Source organism: Ipomoea triloba, chromosome 11, assembly GCF_003576645.1.
Source record: "Ipomoea triloba cultivar NCNSP0323 chromosome 11, ASM357664v1".
Lineage (NCBI taxonomy): Eukaryota > Viridiplantae > Streptophyta > Magnoliopsida > Solanales > Convolvulaceae > Ipomoea > Ipomoea triloba.
Window position 1 is genome coordinate 19,404,932 of NC_044926.1, and position 19,861 is coordinate 19,424,792.

General features: G+C 34.2%; 2 protein-coding genes across 2 annotated transcripts; both read right to left on the reverse strand.

Moving 5' to 3' along the window:
- Nucleotides 1-6,881: 6,881 nt before the first annotated feature.
- On the reverse strand, nt 6,882-8,525 carry LOC115996037 (ATP-dependent DNA helicase pif1-like). The gene is made up of 2 exons (XM_031235182.1): nt 8,435-8,525; nt 6,882-8,326 (listed from the first exon to the last, which is right to left on the reverse strand). The coding sequence occupies exons 1-2, from the start codon at nt 8,523-8,525 to the stop codon at nt 6,882-6,884; spliced, it is 1,536 nt and encodes a 511-aa protein (XP_031091042.1).
- A 6,587-nt stretch (nt 8,526-15,112) lies between these two features.
- Nucleotides 15,113-15,625, reverse strand: LOC115996039 (putative late blight resistance protein homolog R1A-10). The gene has a single exon (XM_031235183.1). It carries the CDS (start codon nt 15,623-15,625, stop codon nt 15,113-15,115), a length of 513 nt encoding a protein of 170 aa, XP_031091043.1.
- Between the last annotated feature and the right edge of the window lie 4,236 nt (nt 15,626-19,861).

The window sequence follows — 19,861 nt, forward strand, 5'->3', positions numbered from 1 at the left end:
TATGCAGGGGTTAACTACTGTGATCCAAAAACTATTTCCAGAAGTAGAGCATCGAAACTGTGCTCGACATATTCATGCAAATTGGAGTAAAAAACATAGAGGCATGGTATTTAAGAAACTATTCTGGAAATGTGCAAAGGCAACAACTACCTCCCAATTTGATGAAGTTGTAAAAGAATTGGCCAAGAGAGACCCTAAAGCAAGTGAGGATTTATTGAAGTACCCACCTAAGCTTTGGTGTAAAGCATTCTTCCGGACGAATGTTAAATGTGATGCTGTAGACAATAACATGTCAGAAGCTTTTAATGGCACTATCGTAAAAGCAAGATCAAAGCCTATAGTGCCAATGCTTGAAGATATCCGTGTTGCCATGATGAGGAGGATTGCTGAAAAACGTAGATCTTTGGATAAGTGGCAAGGAAATCATGGTCATCTTATCTTAAAGAAATTAAACCAAAATGTGTTGGATAGTGTTGGATGGCATGTTGACTTTAATGGCGTTGATGGATTTGAGGTAAAGCAAGGAAAACACCAATTCAAGGTTAAACTATTGGAGAGGACATGTAGTTGTAGAGCATGGGATTTGAGTGGCATACCTTGTATACATGCTGTATGTGCAATCTTTGATAGGAAAAAAGATCCAGTTGATTATGTACATCGATGCTACAGTAAGGAGATGTACGAAATGACTTATTCTCATGCACTTGAACCAATTAATGGGGAATTGTTTTGGCCGAGAACAGACTTGGAAGAGATTGGAGCACCTATACCAAGGAGAATGACTGGGCGTCCCAAGAAAAGAAGGAATCGTGAGGAAAATGAGCCACGTCATTCTAAGACCAAAATGTCTAGGAAAGGAGGATCAATTAGTTGTTCCATGTGTAAGGAGAGTGGACATAATAAGAGATATTGTCCAAGAAAAACAACAGAAGCTAGAAATGTGCCATTAAACGTAAGTGTTACTAAAACTTTTATTCACTTTTTACACTATTTTATATTTCATACTTGCATAATTGAAACTTTATGATTGGTATTTGTTATAGTCTAGCCAAGCAGGGGAATGAGCTTGGACATGATGGACTTCATGCAAATGGTGTTGAAGGAGCAAAAGTGGCAGACAATGTAGTAGAACTTGTTCTATTTTGTAAAATGTACATTGTCATCATCTTAAGGATTGCTCAATGTTATTTTTTTGTAATGCTAAAATGTGGGTTGTTGCTAGGAAGTTAACTATGACCTTTTTGTAATAGATGGTGGACAAGTACTGAATGAAAATTATTATATTTTGTTCACTGCTCTTTGTGTGACTACCATAATCATTGTATGCAAATTAGTGTACATGTTTGTTTGTTTGTGATATGGACTCTAGTTTACATGTTTGTTTGTTTATATGACCTCAATACCTTTAATTTGTTTGTTTGTAATATGAATTCCAGAGTACATGCACTGCCATAATCATTGTATATGAATGCAGTGTGGATAACTAATACTTTGCTACTGCCATCATCATTCTCATTGCAATTGTTCAATGTACACTACCATCAAGTAACCTTAAATCAACATAGGAACATACTCAAAATTTACACTACTGTGCTAGAAATTACGTAATAAATAAATTGCTACAACTATTACACTAAAAATCACCCACATTCTCTTCATTTTCTTAATTTCCCCATATTGAACTTCCAAATCCCTTCGTATGTGTTTGATTTCATCTTGCAATTTCAATATCACCCTTTTCAACTCATGAATTGGCATATTGTTCACATCATTCACAGCTTCAACATCATTAGCCAAGATATGCTCTTTCCATACAAAGAAACCACATCCTCCATCCTGTAAAATAAATATTGTATAAGTTCAACTACGCAAATGAATTAACTACAGACTATGCTCAATAGATTCAACGAAAATAATTATATACTTTGTTGAATTAACAAAGTCAGAGTATTGATTTCATTCTTTAATCATAGTAAAGAATGAATACAATTTGAAAAGAATTCATCATAGTATTGATTCATACTATGTGGAGCAGCCATGCTATTCTCGTACAATTTTTGACAGTAAATGGATTCATAAACACAAGTAGAACACATAGAATTTCAAATAAGTAAATGGATTCATAAGTGAAATGCAATTTTAGCTAGACAATATAGAATTCCAAAACACACCTTATATCTCTGCAAATAAGTAAATGGATTCATGAACATATATAATTCCACTCATAATACTCTGCAAATTTCATGAACAAAAGTAGAACACCATATAATTCTTATATCATATACAAAAGGGAAAAACCTTATATCTTTGACACCCAAAAAATTTTTGCCCATTATCTCGTGTATGACACAATGGCGCTTTTAACCCACAACGACAGTAGATTGCTGGCTCATAATGGAGATTTGGTCTCAAATAAGTCGATGAAAATGGCGACCCACTCTGACAGGAAGAAGACATTTCGAAGAAGACGAGTGTAATGACTGATGATTGAGCAACTCCAGAATGCGAGAAAGATTAAAGAGCTTAACTGTTCTGGCCTGGGTTGAAGAAAACGATGGATTTTTACGTCGCTGTGTTCGAAGAGGAGAGATTGATGATAGAGAAGACAAAGATAAGAAGAACAGTTCTACGGGAACAAAGATTAGGGCTTTAGTGCATTTATTTTTTTTTAAATAAAAAACAATTCCACTTAGGATAAATAGTGTCAAAATGAATCCATGTTGGCGACACCTAACCATTAACCGGCAGCATAGGTAATAAATGGGCTTAATTGCATCTTTTTACCGGTTTAAGGGACATATATGAAGCTTATTTTACTTAGGGGGGTTAATTGCACTATCCGGTTCACTTAGGGGGCTGATTTGACCCTTTTTCCTTTTGAGGAACAAGAACGTCAAAAGGTTTGCATTAAAAAAATCTTGAAAGTAGTAACATTTATAGATTTGTTGTATTTTATTTTCTTTATTTGTTTTATCCCAATGTTTAATTATTGAGAAAAATGTATTTAGGTATTTAATTATTTCCTTTCTAGTAGTCATTTTAGTCCTTGTTTCAACATACCCTTAAGTTTTTAAATAAGTTACAATTTTAGTCTTTAGAGCAACATAATTGTTAAACTCTATTAGGCCATCCACATTGATGGATTTTACACGGATTTTAAGAAAAAAGGGATAAGGTGGAGGAGTGATAAATAAGTGAGAGAAGAGAAATTTTCATACTGCAAATTTGGGGATTTTGCAGTATAAATGGGACCCAAAAAGCAGAGAAGCTATAAAGCCTATACGCGTTGCGCCTCACTTGCGCGCCCAGCAGGCGCGTGCAGTGCACGCGCCCCTTGGCGTGTAATTGCCTTTCACTTTTCTTTTAAATTGTTGCTAAATTTTATTTTTTGTTTTTTTTTCTTCCCTTTTTCATCTTCTCTTTCCTAATCACACCTACAAAATCTCCTAAAAAACTACACCAAACTCTTAACTATTGGAGAAGGCCTTAGAGTTTTTATTAACTAATATATGGATATTTTAATAATTTCTTTTTACTTCTACTTTATAAATCTCTTTAATTTTGATATTTTATATGCACAATATTATTTGAAACTAATATTTCTTATCAATAAAATTTCTACAAAGTTAAAAATAAAATATACAACTTTATGACAACAAAAATATTTTCTCAATTAACTTCCAATAATTAAATACGAAATTTTATTTATTAATTTATTGTTTTATTATGGTCATCCTTAATTGTTTAATGTAACTAAATTCAGGTCGCAACCATTAAATCCTGGTCATTAATAAATCACTTACTACTGCATAAATTTCTAACATTTTACTCATACCACCAAGTTCATAAATAGATTGAATGTATTAATGGCTTTAGTAAAGTATTCTAGCTAAGATGTGCAAAATGTTCTAATTTTTTTTTTTTTTTTGAAAGCTGCAAATTAAATGTTCTAATTAATTAAGCACAATGAACAACTGAAGCAATAATATATATGGACAAAATATTGAAAACCAATAATGCACCTACTTAGAAATTGATATTAACTTTGAAGCCATGTCCTTGGACTTGTTGATTTAGGAAACTTCTTGACATATTTGATACTTCTGCTCCAACTCAAAATTAAACTTTATGATAATGTTTACTTTGAGAGTTTGAGTAACTGAAAAAGTTACATTCCAATGAAATAGTGATGTGAGACTTAGATTTAATTTGCCAATTGCACTCTAACAATAATCTACCATTAACTATAGTTACTCTACACAAGTGCTTATATACACTTGTTTTGTTTGTCTAGTGCTATTTTTAATTCCAACTACAATTGGGGGCCATTTATATATATATATATATATATATATATATATATATATATATCGTAATAAGGATTTTAATTATTTAAAAATTATATGGAGTAATATAATATATATGTATATATGAATTATGTTCGACAGTCAACAATTTGAAATACTCTATACTTGCGGTAGAAGTCAAATAAAAAAATAAAAAAACACTCTACAACCTATATATTACTCATGTTTTCTATAGCTTTATGTTGGCCACTATGATTTGTAACAAATTTTGGATTGATCAACAATTTTTTTAACTATGCATGGAAGATTATTCATAATTTTGATATATGATTTTGATTTCTTAAATTCTAAATACATGTTTTTTGCATCTAAATTAAAGTTTTAAATAAATATTTTTGGCATAACTTTTTTTTTTTTTTTTTTTTGTTGTTATAATAATCTGTAACTTTTTGTCAGATTATTAAAATGCTTAATATTTATTAGTTTTTCTTATCAAAAAGCATGGTTGAAAAAATCGCTAGGCGTTCCTTGGGCGCTCGGGGAGCGCCTAGCGCCTAGGACGCCTAGCCGGGGATTAATCGGCGCCTAGGCGCCTGTGTATTTTTTTAATTTATTTTTTATTTTTTTAAAATTTATTTAAGTATTTTTAATTTTTTAAAGACTAATAATTATAAATTATATAATACTTTAATAGTTAATACTAAAATATTAAATATTAACCTAAAACATATCTAGAGTTTGTATAATTTAGAGTTATTTCGCTCAAAACAATGTTGTTTTGAGTGAAATAACCCATTAAAAAAGAAGAACAATAGTTAATCGGCCAACTAAGCGGCCTAGTCGGTGCCTAGGAGGCCTAGGCGGTCAGCGCCTAAGCGGCCTAGACGGTGCTTAGGCAGAGCTTAGGCGGCCTAAGCGGTCGCCTAGCTGGCCAGGCGCCAAGACCACCATTTAAGGTGATACGCTAGGCGGTCGACCGGCGCCTAGCGCCTAAGCGGGGATTAATCGGCTCCTAGGCGGGATTTTTGCAACATTGTCAAAAAGTTTAAAATAACTAATCCTCATAATTTTTGAGTAGCTGAAGTGCAAGGCAAGTGATCCTGAATCCAGCAACTTTGCAAGTCAAGTTGTCGAGGAAGTGGATTCTAAGCTCACCAATGTTGAATTCTTCAACTGCTTTGAAGATGACTTCGACAACAATGACATCAATTGAAACAATCTTCTTTATATCTTAGCTCCCGGTCTACTGCCCATCCCTAATAAAACTCCTAAGGTTTATTATTTTTGCTATAATTTATCTTAAAAGACTTCTTTAATTGCATATTTTGGGTGTGTGGATGTCCTCCTTCCTTTTTCTTTGAGTATAGCGCTTTGAATTTGGTATGAGAAATTGTTTCATTGAGGAGTAGAATTGCTTTGCAATAAGTGTAGGGATGAGCTAAGCCTGATTTCTTTATCATTGTTTCTTTGTGTGGGCTTGTATGAATTATATTTGATAAACTTCTACATGTTTATTCACTAAATATTTCAGACTTGTTTTTAATTAATACCATGTGAATTTAAGGTTATATACATTTCAATTTTCAAACCTTTATATTTTGAGAAAGTAAAGCTCTGCTTCTCCAAAATGTTCTGCTCCTTGACCCATGCAACTTGATCACTCATACACAACTTCTTGCATAACAAGTTTTTTGAATTCCAAGCTTTTTGTTACCTGATCAAGAAGTCACACATCTTTTGTTGATTCATCACATGATTCCAGCTTAGGGATACTCTACAGCATCTAGGCAAGAGTGGTTGATGCAAGGTGAATGACTAAAATGGCAATGCATGGCAATGAATTGACAATATTAGAAACGCTAAGAAAGCTGGACAAAAATGGAAAAAGCTCATTTGAGACATACGTTTGAAGTCAGAAACGCATGTCCCATTTGCGTTTTATTTTTATTTTTTATTTTTTTTGGAATAAAGAATCCAAACGCAAGTGGGACTTGGAAACGCATGTACCACTTGCGTTTGATTAAAAAAAAATCACTCGCGACCATGGTTGCCTTCCCCTTCGAAGGCAACCAGCCTTCTCCGGCGGAGGAGAAGGTGGTCGCCGCCGGCGGCGACCAATTTTTTTTTTTTTTTTTTTATCCAACGCAAGTGATACATGCGTTTGACATATTTTAAACTAGCTATTGACCCGTGCGATGCACGGACTAATATTAATATTAATATGAATGAAGCGTTGTTGTAAAAAAAGCCAAAAAAAAACGTTAAAAACTTGGGACAGGAAAAAAATGTTAAGCTTAATGAATTTAGAAATTACAAAGTATTAGGAAACAGTTTACGGAGTACTAATTAATTAACAAATTACAAATTGTTAAAAACTTCTTTGTAAACTACATTAGTTGTACTAGTAAGAGTACTTTTTGAATCATCACAAATTAAAATCTTGAGGCCGTTTGGTTGACTTATTCTTGATGCAGCAACATATAGTTGTCCATGGACAAAAACTGGTTTCCTAAGGATCAACCCAACATTGGATAAAGTTTGGTCTTGACTTTTGTTGATAGTCATTGCATATGACTACATGAGAGGAAATTGTTTCCTATTGAACTTGAAAGGCAATCTTGTGTCAGATGGCGTTATAGTCATTCTAGCAATCAATACCCTAGTGCCAACATTGGGTCCTGCAAGTATACTTCCTTCAACAACATGTTCATCTAATCTTGTAACAACCAACCTAGTACCATTGCATAGTCCTAGACTGTGATCAATATTCCTCATTAACATTACAGGTGAACCAACCTTTAATGTTAAAGCATGATTTGGCAGGCCTGAAGCTCTAATAGTGTTTAAGAATTCCGGTGTATGGACATCTGCAAGTACAGTAGAAGAACCATCAGCTTTGCAAGCTGTGTCAGAACTGTAATATGTCTTCCCTTCCCCTATAGTCAAGTCAGACATATATTCATTTACTTCATTGACAACTTGTAATGTAGGTGCTAAAATAGCACTGCTATGAAAGCAACTACCATCACTTATACCACCATTGAACTGAGGGAAAGTACTGCTAACAATAGTTGCAATAGGATCACCATTAGATTTCAACAACATTTGAGACGGGATATCAACCTCAGCGTAACCATCATTATCTTCGCCAATAGTACCATCACCTATTAAAGCAAGCCAGTTAGCAAATTCTTCCATTTGTTGTTGATCCAAACCAGGTTGCATACTATTTAACCTCAAATTCTTTGTTAGGCGCATAACTTTGCAATGCTTCCAAAGGTATGATGAATTGATAGCTGAAGAAACAATGTCTTGTCTTGATCTTTTTGGCACCACAGGTAAAATTTTCCTAAAGTCACCTCCAAATACCACTGTTTTACCTCCAAATGTCCTATGACCACTGTCTTGATTAACAAATCTCAATATATCTCGCATTGTTCGATCCAAAGCCTCAAAACAGTGCTTGTGCATCATTGGTGCTTCATCCCAAATTATCAACTTCGCTGCAACAATGAGATCTGCCAACTGACTACCTTGATGAATATTGCAAGTAGACTCTTCATTGATAGAAATAGGTATTGCAAATCTAGAGTGTGATGTCCGTCCTCCCGGCAAAAGCAAAGATGCTATACCACTGGATGCCACATTGATAACTATTTGACCTTTAGCTCTAATATAAGCTGATAATGCCCTCCAAAGAAATGTTTTGCCAGTACCACCATACCCGTAAACAAAGTACAATCCACCCTTGTTAGAATAAACATCAGAAATAACAGCATCATAAATTGACCTTTGCTCATCTGTAAGTTGGGAATGAAGTAAGTAACTCTCTTTAGCAAGCAAATCACAATCGTATGATAACTCTTCCAAGATCAACCTATTGTCAGTCGTAACAGACAATCCTTCTAAGACTAAAGGCATGTCTGGAAAATCTTTCAAACTCTTATTGTAAAGTAATAAGAGTTTTTCCAACTGTAGCAGTGCAAAATCCTTTTTTTCTTGATCATTTTGAAACAAATCTGACGAATTTAAAATTCAAATTTGTTAGTTAAAAGAAAGGTTCAATTACAATGTAATGAAGATAATATACATCATTTGATATTAAGAAAGTATGGACCAATGAATACCTTGATCATTTAATACTTTTCGTCTATTGTATTGAGCGTCTTCTGCTAGATACGTCCAAACCTCGTTCCAAACATATTCAGGCCTCCCCATTGTGTTTGCCATTAAAAGTGTGACAAACAAATTTCTTAGTGAATGTGTAGCAGACCATTGGCTAGCTTCCTTAATTGCATCAATGTACTCAAGATCATCATCTAGTAACCCACGGGCATAACATGCATCCTTAAAAGTGTTGTACTCTTTTCCATTGTATGTTTTGATGTCTTGAAAACTCTGAGGTCCTCGAACTATGTTCAATAGGCAACGAAGATAATAAAGCTCCCCAGTACCCAGTGGTACGTAAAAAATACGACCAATTGAAAAACCACGTTGCCTTGGCTGCCATTGGCGCACATTTTTTTTCCAAACAAATTTATTCGGCATTTCAATATAACTTAGCAATCTCGCTTCAGAGTATTACTTGTTAGCTTCAAACCATTCAGTAAACATGCTTTGACCCAACGTTTGTCGATTCAAAATGGTTTCCACGTCTTCATCGTCTTCAAAGTATACTGTTTGGCTATCTGGCAAGTGGAAACTAAGTCGCTCCACAGCTGGAGATCTGCATTGTATCTCATAGCTAAGTAACCGCCAAGTAGCCTCTGAAGCTGAAACATACCTACAATCATAGTACATGTTTATCTCATCAACAACCTCAACACCATTAACTTCTGTGGAACTTCTATAGAATTCTACAGTGACTCGATCATTGCCTTTTTTGATATACTTGAATAAGTACTTGATAGATCTGGACTGGTTGCACCATTCAACATTCAAATGTGCCCTGTACCTCAACAACAAATATCTGTTATGCGGCACCACATACCTATTGTCCATTTGAATACCATTCTTTGTTATTGTTCTTCCATCATCACGCCTTCTATATATAGGGTATCCATCTCCATCAAAACTTGATGAATCAACAAACCTTTTGGGGAAGTATTTGGTACATCGTCCATTGACCATGCAAGGTCAGTTAGATCTAGCAACACCGCAAGGACCATGCACCATAAATTCTTCCACAGCTTTATAGTAGTCTTTATCAATCTCTATATCAGGAATTTCCGCTGAAATGAATTGATCAATGGAAAAAGGAGATGATTCAAGCCTGTTAGATTAAAGAAACAACAGGATATGTGCGTGTGGTAGTCCCCTTTTTTGAAATTCAATTGTGTATGTTACTATACAATAAAATAAAAACAAATAAGAAATTAAATTAATGCCAAAAAAAATGAACAATAGCATAATACAATGATAAGTACACAATGAATTAGTGACTTACATGCTTTGACGGGACCAAAGAGTTCTCCTGATTTTAATTCTTTAACAAAACTATCCAATTTCATTTTGAAGACGCGACTAACAATATCGGGTCTATCTTCTGTCCGCAAACCTCTAACCTTAATATACCGTTGGATTTCAGGTCACTTTGGGTTACATGTAAATGTAATGATTAAGTTTGGATAGCCTATCTAACGACATATAGCCATGGCATCTTGGTAGTTTTGTATCATATACCTTGCACCTCCTGTAAAGCTTGATGGTAAGATAATTCTCTTACCTTGGTTGAAGGGTCTATATCTCCCCTAAATAATGCATTTGACAACCCTTTGTAAACTTCACAACGCAATGCCTTCTGATTGTTTCTTATAAACATAAGTCTACCCGATTCAACCATTGTATAAGCATCGACCAAGAATTGTTGAAACAACCTCTTCGAATGCAACAATGTAGAAAGTTCACTTCTCCTTTCATGTAACCGAAAAGCAAAATACTCCCTTGGTGTTAAACTTTGCCTTGATCCAAGTTGTTGAGTACGATTAGCTGCAAATTAGATGTCATCCCTATACCCATCCTCTCCATATGGAAACAAAATTGGATATTGCATAGGTAAGTAAGCAGGGTTGAGTTCACTGATTCTTTTGAGTTTCCCTGATTTTGACTCCACCAAAATATCGCGAAAACCCATCTCTGGATCTAGGTCACCAACTATCAATGCAGCCACCTCTGATACTGTAGGTAAATTATAGGTCCTAGCATCCTTGCTCCTCTTCCCTAGTAGTCTCATTTTTACCTCAGTTCGTGGATTGTTGTGAATCTCAGACCTAGCCATTCTAAATGACTTAACCAGCACATTGTTGTCATCCAGTGCTTTTTTTATGTCGTTTACCACCTCTAGGTGTAATGAACTTGTACCGCTTTCATGCCTACATAGAAAAAAAAAGAATTAATTCTTTTATTTGATACAATAACAAAATACAAAGATGAAATAAGAATAGGTGTAAGAGTTTATGTGCATACCTTATTGAATCAACACGATTGTTAATCTCATTCTCAGTGTCGTGAATGTACAATTGGGCAAATTTTGGTTGAGCACCATCCATGGGCAACAAACTACCTATCAAATGGAAGTTCTGGCCATTTATACGGTAAACAGGTGGACCACCACCATTGTTCACTGTCCTGTCTACTTTCCCACCCATTGAAGTGAAACAGAACATATTGTTGTAAGACCTAATATTTTGCAAGAAATGGCTTCTCTTGGGACCATCCTTAAAAAATCGATCATATAATTCTTTTGGTGGTTTTGTCGGAGGTGGTAGTTTTATCTTTCCATGGCCACAACACAATGAATATTTAGTAATACCGTTAAGATATGACTTGTTCAAACGTTCCTCGTACCAAAATAGTGCCCCACAATGTAAGCATGAAGCACAAGCATCACCAAAGTCGGCATAATCAACTATAATACAATGAACAAAGTGTAAGTCGTAACCCAAAAAAAAAATTCAATTCTTTGTAGCTAAGATATATTTAAAAAATGAGAAAAAACAATTACTAGGTAAAACATCTTGGATGATATCTTCCTGTTCGCTACATTCATTGATGTCACTGTGGAGGTTACGACCATCAGATGCAGACCCATTGTTTGCATCGATTAATCGACTACTTGGTTTTTTGATTAAGTTAGTGATAGTTTCACTATAACCTGAACAGAGTACCGACATGTTTAGGCTAACAATTAAAGTTTCCAATCCAATCTATATACTATAACTATATTTGACTAACAAAAAAAAAGAGTAAAGATTATTAAATTATATACCAATATCGCCATGTGTTGTAGAAGGCCCAATTTGAGGGTCTATATGTGGTTGGTTAATTGTAAAATTTTCTACAAAAATTGAAAACACCCATAATACAAACAATCAGTCAAGCAACCAAGTTTCTAAAAACTAAGAAATAGAGTTTATAATAATCTATTATATTTTGATAAGTAAGTTTTTTTAAAAAATACATACCATTAGTCAAGACACTATTTGGAGTACCAAGACTTGGTTGGAGTACACGTCCTACTCTTCGATGAGTGTGACTTCCAGTAAGGGATTCCGTTGCTAAATCTGTAGCCATTCCATTGAATAGTTAAAATAAGAAGTTTACTAACTGTTAACAACATAATTATTAGTACTATAAGGATTAAATAAATTATTTAATGAAACAATTCTAACAAATTCAGTTTGTAACTTTAATTAAAAAACATCTAAAAGTCAAAGATTTCAACTACAATACCTGTTGACTGGTTGACTGGCGGTGTGCTCAAAATTGCAAATAAGGGTGTGCGATTATGAACGTTACGAACACTAACTTCTTTTGAGCATACTAATAAGACGTTGCATAAGTGTTATTCGAATTACAATGTAATAGTAGAGTAAAAAGAAAATTAAGTGAGTACTAACCATTAGTTAATACGCTCAACGGCGTAGATAAGAATGCTTGAAAAACTCCATAGAAAGGTCTAGGAGTCTTATAAGATGATAACTGGCTTTGTTGTGGTGGATTGCTATTATGATCCACGGAATTTTCATTTTCTATAAACACAAAAAAGAAAATAATTATTTAACTATAATTATTATAATATTTTACTATAACAAATAACTTATATATAGCTAGTATTACTAATGATCTATAATCTATATACATAATGATTTAATACATGTTATACTAATATTTAACAAACATAAAAACACAAATAATACAGTGAGAAAAACTTACTGTTAGTGAAGGAAGTTTAAGAAAAACTAATACTGTTACCTCTTCATCATGGAATACACATTCCCTAGATCTGACTTTGTGACTGTATCTGCTTTGTACAATATCGTAGGTACGTACCAGGCGCAATCTCATAGCAGCAGTAGTGTTCCTATTATGAATATCTCGCGCAAGGATGTACATTGGAGCCATGATTTTCTCCTCACAAAGTTTTTCTCTCAGAAATCACAGTACGGTGTTTATTTTATGTATTCGAATGGTTCCATTGATTGTAGTCATAGAAAATGTATATATACTTGTAGGCAGGTCCATGAACCGGTATTATTTCTCCGTCGATAGATGCGAAAAGGTATTGTGAATCGAGGAGTCCAGCCGCAACCGAAATGCCAAACGTTGTAAATAATTATTGCAAATCCAATTAACCGGCCGTAATTAATTGCCCTAATCTAAACGACACAGTTTGTAATGCAATGAAGTGAAAAGACATCGTTATCACTGGGCGGGAAAACGAAATTCTTTTTATTTTCTAGAAATGTGTTGCTTTTATATATATATAGATGTCAAATGCAAGTTCCACTTTCGTTTGGATTCTGTATTCCGAAAAAAATAAAATAAAATAAAACGCAAATGAGACATGTTTCTGACTTCAAATGCATGTTCCAAATGAGTCTTTCCCATTTTTGTCCAACTTTCTTAGAGTTCCTAATATTGTCAATTCCTTGCCATGCATTGCCATTTCAGTCATTCACCCGTTTGATGCAAGCCCCTACTTGGCTACTTTTACCTATCTTGTTAATTGCTTTTGTTAATTTTGCATTATACTTAGTTGTATTTGAATGTCTGCAACCCAACTATTTGCATTAGCTTACAAACACTAGATACATAATTTCATGATTAATCACTTCATATTTGCTCCCTTTTGATCCACTCCTCCGAGAAGATATTTAATGTGAGTATATCCTCTCACACATGCTAATCACCCCACTAAAACTCAACATTCAATGGTTATTCAAATTATGTGCCTGCACTTAACATAATATAACTGTAATGCGTAGCCAAGGACTTTGTAGTCCAGTGACATCAAACCCTTCCCTTTATACGGGAGGTGGTGGGTTCGCCTCAGTGCAGGCAATATAGAGTCAGTAGTATTCAAAAAAAAAAAAAAAATTGTAATGCTTCGATTCACTACATTTACCACACTTATAAATTTGTCATTCATGTGGCAAGTTTTAATTGATTTTTTTCTTTTTTTTTATTTCATATTTTAATCACTTAAAACTTGACACTTCAGAAATGACAAATTTATAAGTGCTAAATATAGGGACACTAAGGATGATCTTTCTGGAAAATATCATACGTTATAGCTCGTCTAGTTACTAGTTAGGCTTTTGCACTTGCAGCTCAGACTAACCCTGCATCAAACAGACCCACAGAAGTATCATAAACCTGCCAAGTACACACTGATATAATAACCTAAACTTACAATAATAAAACCTAAATCACAAGCATTTCAACCAGTCAACCTAAACATGCATGCATGCATGTGTAGAAATTTCAAAGGCTGCTCCCAACCATTACACTCATCCTCTACAAATTTCTTTCCAACTCTGCAACAATTCAAGAGCAACCAACATATATATATAATAAACTTAGGATTGTGATGAATCCACAGTTCTGAATTTGGTATCGTTAATTATTCCTCAAAATCTCCTTCACTATCTTCCTTCTAGTTCCTCTTTAAGTTCATCCTCAAGTACCTCTTCAACATTTCTCTGAAATTTAGATAGATACAAGAATATATTAAAGATGGGAACGAAACAGAAATATTAAAATAGCACAAAAAAGGTTGAGTGAGTTATAGATATATATATATAGATACCCAAATATTATAGGCACGAACAACAAGTTCATTATTTCCATAATCTCTTTGCACTTGTTGTATTTGGTTGGCAGAGTTGACAAGCCGAGAATAACAATGACACAACTCAATCAACTGTAGAGTGAGTATATCTTCAAAACTAGAAGGGATTGCTTCCAATTCATAACATTGTTTAAGAATTAGGCGCTCAAGGACAGGGAAAACATTATTACCAGTGGCTTCCCAGTGCATCAAATCTGATCCGTAAATAAGCAATGATTTTAACTGACGAAAACTACCTTGAGTTAGTTCCCAGTGTGGTCCTTGGCAAGCTCCATTTTTAAGTTTAAGCACCTGGAGGTTAGGCAACATACCAATAACTATCATAGCATCCCATGGCACCAAAGTTCCCTTCAGTTTCAACTTTTTGAGCTGTACTGGAAAAGCATACACAACCGGAAGAAAAAAAGGATTGTGTCTGCTTTCAATTTTTAGTTCCTCAAGTTGATTTAAACACCTCAAATTATCCAAACAATTGGGCTCTCCAAATTCCACACTACCCTCCATGAAAATTCCCATCACTTTTGCATTCGGAATCCTCAAAAATACTTGCTCTGTACATTGGAATGGGCGCAACCATTGAACTGTCTGTATGCATTGATGAACCACAGTTGGAGTACCCAACACAATTCTTCTGCAAAATTGGAGATGTCTCAACTTTGGCAACTCCCAAATTTCAGGTATCAAAGGTTTGGGGTCTTCTGCAGTACTTGTACTGACACAGTGACTGATTGGTGGCCAGTACAAGTCCTGCAACTACGACAATTGCAAGCGGCAATCCTTTACAATACTCAACAATGTGTCTCCATATCCCTTCAAGTTTCACAGGCGGTGAGCTTAAGCTTCCATAATTGAGAATCCTCCCACTAAATAATTCCCAACTTTCATATGGATTTAGGAAAGGCAAGTTTAGCCAATAATTATGTGATCCTCCTGTATAAATGGCCACTTCTTGAAGTCGAGTGGTCGCCAATATTCGACTTCCATTACTATCTTCTGGGAAGCACCTTTGGATTTCATCCCAGGAGCCTGTGCTCCACATGTAATCTACAACAATGAGATACCTCCGACCCATTAACCATTTACGTAATAAGTCTGCTAGTTCTTCGTTGCTTTTATTGATGATTTCCTTTTCCTGGGCCTGGGTGATTTGCATAGTAGACAAGAGCTGAAGAAGCATTTGTCGCATGTCAGATTGTGCAGACAACAACGTCAAAATGAGATGAAACTGTTGGATCTTCATACAATGTTTGAGCAAGCTTTGTCTTACCTATACCTCATGCCAACAATGGGCACAACCCTTCTTTCTCTCCGTGATTCTTGAAGAAGTAGCTCCTTTATCAGATTCACTTCTTCATGACGTCCTACCAGTGTTGTGCTCCGAAGCTTTGAACCAGCAGAATGATGATAAAGCTCACTATTTTCACTGAACAAAGAAGCAGTATCATTATCATCTTTTATTAGCAAATCTTTCATCGGCTGTTTGTTCTTCACCAACCCCATAAACTCTCCGGTGCATTCAATTGCATTTTGCAAGGTTTTAACGAATTTTTTAGGTTGCATGTACTTTTGAAGACTTTCAATGAATGGCCATCTCGGATGCTCTCTGCCAAAAAATATCAATTATTTCTGATTCAATTTCGTCTTCTATTCTTAGTGCAACCTCTTTAATTCTCCCTTTCCACTCTTTGGTCGTCTCGTCATCATCATTCAATTGATTCTCAGATTCATCAAGAAAGGCTAGCAACTGAGCAAGCCTTCGATGGAGAGCTTCCAGTGCTTCTGCTTCTTTGTGGTCAAGAACAAGACGTGGATAAGGTTGCTGGAACTCAAGCTCTATTGTTCGCATCAGTGAAGTTACAGCAAACCAAGCCATAGCCAATACCAAAAACTTGTTCCTCTCTCTCTCTTCCTCTCTGTGTTTATGAGTGTGTTTGTGTGCAATAACTATGCTCTTTAATCTGTATTATGTAAGATTTTCCCTAATAATATATATATTATATATTATATATTAGGGCCTTAATTAAGTGGTGCAAGTTAACTAGGTTTATTAAGTGGTTTGGTTGGACTAAACAACTAGTAGTTGTATTCAACCAGACTCTGTGCCTATATAAATCTGTATTGATGGGATACAGGATGGGCATTATATAGCACATACAGTTCACGGTACTCATACTGCTCAGTAAATACCAGTACACCATCTAGGGTTCTGAGTCAAGTATGAGACAAATATGGCTGACGGTCTACCGTTAAAGAGACATTACATCAACTGTGGCTGGAGATCAACAATGATTCAGCTTCCGCTATTACGAGGTCAGGTTACTCGTATACTATTCTGTTTAGTTAGATTATTTATATCTAACATTTGGTATCAGAGCCTATATAATCTCTGTCCGGTTGATTATTATGCCTAAAATCAACAATTAATTTGTTCTATATACATTCAGTTCCTGTATATAATTTGTATCTTAATTCTTTAAAATATGTATATATCTATTTGGCTTTGAGAGAATAATTTGTGCATATTTCTAAAGAATCATATTTGGACGGCTGAAAATTATTTTGGCATTAAGCTTGGTTCAATTTCTATTATGGATATCAAATTTATTTGTCGTACGCCTATTTCGGCGAACCGCCGATAACGATGGCGAGCTCACGGACGACGGCGAGCTTCGATTCTCGGAGTCGCGAACAGGGGCGGTGCAGGGAGGAGATGCGGCGGCGGCGATGTCGCTGCGTTGTTACTGCTTCTGTTCCACGGCGACACGATCAAGGATGCCAGCGGCCAATCTGCTGTTGTGACGAAGAGAGATGGCAGACGTGGGCTGAGATTCCGGCGTCGCTGCTTTCTCTCTACCTTCAGGTGACCGTGGCGACTGGTGGCGTTGCGGTTGGCGCTGCGACGGACTGCTGCTCCTTCCTTGTTCCTGTCGGCGCCGCATCAGGTATGGTTTTATTCTTTGGTTTTAATTAAACATGAAGAAGATGATGATGGATCATACTATTGGGCCGGGTCAGGCCCATTGGGCAGACCTGGTCCAACATGAATAAATCTTGGGCCTATTTTGGTTTATTTGGGTCTGTTTCAGATTTCCATCATTATATTTAGACTTCTTCTAGTTTAATTGATCAAGTTAATTCCTCATAAATTTATTATTAAATTATCATTCCTTTTAGGCAAATATTAAGTTTTAAATTTGCTAGTTGAATTTTAATTTAATATTGAGGTTTATATTAAATTGCCTAAAGTATTGCAATTTATTTAAGGTTATATGTGTTAATAATATATTAATTTGCAAATTCAAGCATGCTATGTATATTTGTCAAATATTTTATTATTTGTTTGAATTATACATTCATTAAAGTATGCATTAAGGTTGAATTTAACATATTATTAACTCATATAATATATCATTCAATTTTTGGATCTTAGGTCAATTTAAGTCATTATGGCCTATTAAGATAGCTTGTTTGGGTTTTCCATCAAATCTTGGCCATTAAGAATTATAACTATTGTTTAAGTTGGTTATGGTCTTCAATTTATCAATGGTTTTCAGGGCCTTAATAATAATATTAATTCTTTAATTTTAAAGTATTATAATAGTCATGTTAATTATTATGTGGTAAATTGAGATTAGTATATGGCATCCCTTAATTACAGTTTTGCCATTTTTTTAGTTATTGTTAATTATTAATTGGCATTATTAATTACTGTTATCAAGTTTAGGGGCTAATCTCATTTATTACCTTTCATAATAATTATTGTTTCATGGTAATCTGCCATATTTGGTACATTGGTAAGATTATCCATGACACTCTGTTTTATTACATGACTATTAATGTTGGTATTTAAGTCCTACCAACAAATCTTTCACATACCATTGGACGCTGCATTGAGGTTACTGACAGCAACAATGAAGATGTGGAGAATTATGAAGTTTTTTTTCCTCTTATGGATCGTCATCGTTGCTAGCGCAATGGAAAGATGCGGTTTGCATCATTAAGGTATGTCATTAATTATCTTTTATTATTAATTGGTAATTAATGCTACGACTACAGTTAACCGCTAATTTGGACTAGTCACATATTTTATCTTTACAAATATGGAAACATTAAGAAGGTGTATTACCATAATTTGGTTTTCATTGTTAAATATTGATGGTGATTATAATGTTGTTTATTACCATTAAATATTTTAATTAATGATACCATTAATATTAATATGGTATTCAGTTATGACTCCGGAATTGTTTCCAATTAAGTTTATGTGACAATGTTTCAGTTAAGAAAATATTATGAATATTATCATTTTCTTGACATTAATGTTTTTCGGACTTAATTTTATCAAGTTTTCAAAATTATATCCGAAAATGTCTCTAAAGTTAGCGGTTATAACCATTGTTTTTCCTCATCTAGTCTCCATTTAATAATATTATTATGGCTATTTTATTGCTTTTTTGGATTATTTGCAATTTTGCCATTAATGATAATAATATTATTAATTGAGTTATGAAGAGTGATTTTTGAATCAATTCAGTAATTTTGGAAAAACATATTTGCTAGGCAATTGACTATTGCCATTTATACCATAATTCATTTAGTTTTCGAATTATGATTTTAGTTCTTTCTGCCCATATTTGGCTAGTATGAATAATGAATATTTGGTATAAATTCATATCCTCTAGTTGATTCATACTCTTCAGATAGTTTTATGCATTCAATCACATTAAACGCATAATATTAAGTTTAATTATGCAATTTGGATTTGTGAGATTTTATTTTACAAATGACAATATTTATTTATTTTTTTTATTAATAGATATTGTTGGAATTTGTAAATTCGGTCTATTTCTCATAAATTAAGTGTGATGCATTAAGACATTTTTTCATGGGCTTAAAGTTTAAAAATTTCAAAGTATACATTCATTAATTTGGGTCCTTTTGGATTGGACTCATTAGAGTTTGAATATTAAGTTTATACTTTGGAAGCTCATATTAAAATTGCATTAAGTTACGCAATTTGTTTAGAATATATGAGTTTAATGCTTAATTTTATGCATATTAATTTGTCCACTGCATAATATTCTGGTTTTAAATTATGCAATTTTATTATTATGCCTTCAGTAATGCATAAATTTATGTTGGAATTATATTAGTTCCTTATTAAGTTGGACTTATGCATAAACTTTAGTTACGGTAGTGCCTGAATTTCAGCACATTCGGACCGTTAATTTAGTTCACCATTTTGTTTTTAAAGATTTATTCATAAGTGAACTATTAAATTTCGGATTATACCCTACAGTTTTGTTTATACCCCAAACAGTTATACATTTTGTGTATATGAATCAGGGAGGCATACTAGTTTTATGGCCATGACTTAAGAACATCTTGGCCAGTAGTCTCCTTAAACTGATATTATCTAAAG